The sequence below is a fragment of the Canis aureus genome, chromosome X (assembly GCF_053574225.1).
Source record: "Canis aureus isolate CA01 chromosome X, VMU_Caureus_v.1.0, whole genome shotgun sequence".
Taxonomy (NCBI): Eukaryota; Metazoa; Chordata; class Mammalia; order Carnivora; family Canidae; genus Canis; species Canis aureus.
This window is the reverse complement of record NC_135649.1, coordinates 87444833-87446849: the sequence shown is the minus strand read 5'-3', so window position 1 is coordinate 87446849 and position 2017 is coordinate 87444833. Positions and strand designations below refer to the sequence as shown.

Sequence of the window (2017 nt, the reverse complement as noted above, 5' to 3'; positions counted from 1 at the left end):
GTAACCTAACTGTACCTATTGCGCTTTGATTTCGTAACCAAACCTTTCTCTAAAAGCGAACACATGAAGGAAGCTAGCACAGGTACAAGCGAGCATAAGTTAGTCCCCTTCACATCTAGGGAGCTATCTAACATATACAGCACCCAGCGTATTTTTTTTAAGGAACGCAGTTTGAAATCGCTCCCAGGATCTGCATCTGGCGCAAGGAACCACGCACCAACAGCATCAAGCAGTCGTTCTGCCTTTAATGTGTCGTTTTAGAAGTTCACCATGGAGTGATCCAGGGGCAGGTGGACTGCCGGGCGGCCCGGCCCTTGCGGCCCGGACTTGACAGAACGAGCAGCGCTGCGTCGCGGCCACCGGGTGGGCGGTAGGCGGCCAGCGGCGGCGGGGCGGAGCGACGGTCAGCTAGCTGTGGGACGGCTGGCTTTGCGGTTCGTCGCTTGTAGAAACTTCATCCGAGGACTCTTCCAGGCCGGTGCTGTGTTCGCTGGCACCACGTGGTGCTCCTCCGTTGTCATCCTCGTCTTTCTCGTGCTGCAGGTCGTTGGAGATGAGTCGTCTGGCCAGCTGGATGTTCAGGCCTTCGTTGTGGTGTAGTTTCCTTTTCATTTCGAACTGCCGCTGCTTTTCCTGCGCGTCGAAAAAGGTCTTGCTACTGTGTGCTCCATCACTGTCGGGCTCCCCCACCTGACGGCTCCATCGCGAGGTCCCGCTGGCGGCCAGGTTCTTAGCTACGACGTCCGGGCTCATGGTGTCCTTTGCGTCCAAGTCGCTCCCTGGGTCTTCTCCGTAGTCTCGCTGGCCGCAGTGGGGGCTGCTGGGCTCGTTTATCTTCATTAAGTCATAGTCTCTGTAGGCCCGACGGTGTGTTGCCAGGATGTTGGATTCATCCCATTTTTGGGACTTTTTTCTCCGTACCTCCTGGATGTTCCCTCCGGACTGCGGGGAGGAGGCCGCCACAGAGGAAGCAGTGGAGCTTTTATTCTTCAGAATCCCCTTGATGGGCCGGTGCGAGGCGGCGGAGGCCGCCATGCCTGAGGAGCCAAGGGCCGCGGGGCGAGGGTTGGGCCGCCGCAGACGCCTGCCCGCTCTCCTGGCTGAAACTGCAGCTCAGTCTGTTCTGGACGCTGGTCCCAAGGCGCTGGCGGTCTGACTCTGACCCTGCGTCACAAAAGGACAACGCAGACGACGCCACAGAGGTGGCCACTGCCGTCACGGCCCACGTCATGGCCGCCATCACCGCCTTGCAGGCCCTGCCGGGGTTTGGGGGTTTTTGAAGGAGTAATATAGGAAGTGTCCCCACATTGCCCTCGAAACAAGAAAGCACTGTGTTGTGAACGTCTGTGCAGCCTGTCTGTGTGCCGGAGGCTGTGTAAAACATGTCTCATTGTGGGTCCCGTCAGAAATTTGAGTCATTACTATGGCTGGAGAGATTGGAGGTGTAGGGGTGATTATCTTCTGCTCCTTCCTTCTGTTGCCATGCACATCTCCCTCTCCCCTACCTACTTACAAACACACACACACACACACACACACACACAACCCCTGGTCTTCCTCTCCTACTCTGCCTCTTGGTTAATGGCCCCATATCCAGCCACTTACACCAGCTGGAACCTGGCATCATCCTCCATGCCTTACTCTCCAATCCAGCCCTCAGACACTGGCCTAAATATCTCAAGAAACTCTCCGATTCTCTCTCTTTCACCATCACCCCATTTCAAGTCACTACCATCTCTTGCAGGGAATACAGCCACAGCCTTTGAACTGCTCCCCCCATAACCCCTCTTGCTGCCTTCCAACCTCTTATCCACCTTCTAGCCAGAGTGGTCTTTCCAAAACACCCATCAAATCTTGTCATATCTCCCTTTCAAACCCCTTAACAGCTGCCCATTTTCTGTAACATAAAGACAAAAAAACAGAAGAGATCAAAATAGGCAGCTCTCTGAACTGCTCAGACATACATCTGGAGCATATACCCCCCCCCCCCCGCCCCTTCGAATTCTGGCCTTTCTGT

General features: G+C 55.4%; 1 protein-coding gene across 1 annotated transcript; it reads right to left on the bottom strand.

Moving 5' to 3' along the window:
• Positions 1 to 225: 225 nt before the first annotated feature.
• PPP1R2C (PPP1R2 family member C) lies at positions 226 to 1143 on the bottom strand. The gene has a single exon (XM_077887851.1). The coding sequence runs from the start codon at positions 1033 to 1035 to the stop codon at positions 409 to 411; it is 627 nt and encodes a 208-aa protein (XP_077743977.1). The 5' UTR covers positions 1036 to 1143; the 3' UTR covers positions 226 to 408.
• Between the last annotated feature and the right edge of the window lie 874 nt (positions 1144 to 2017).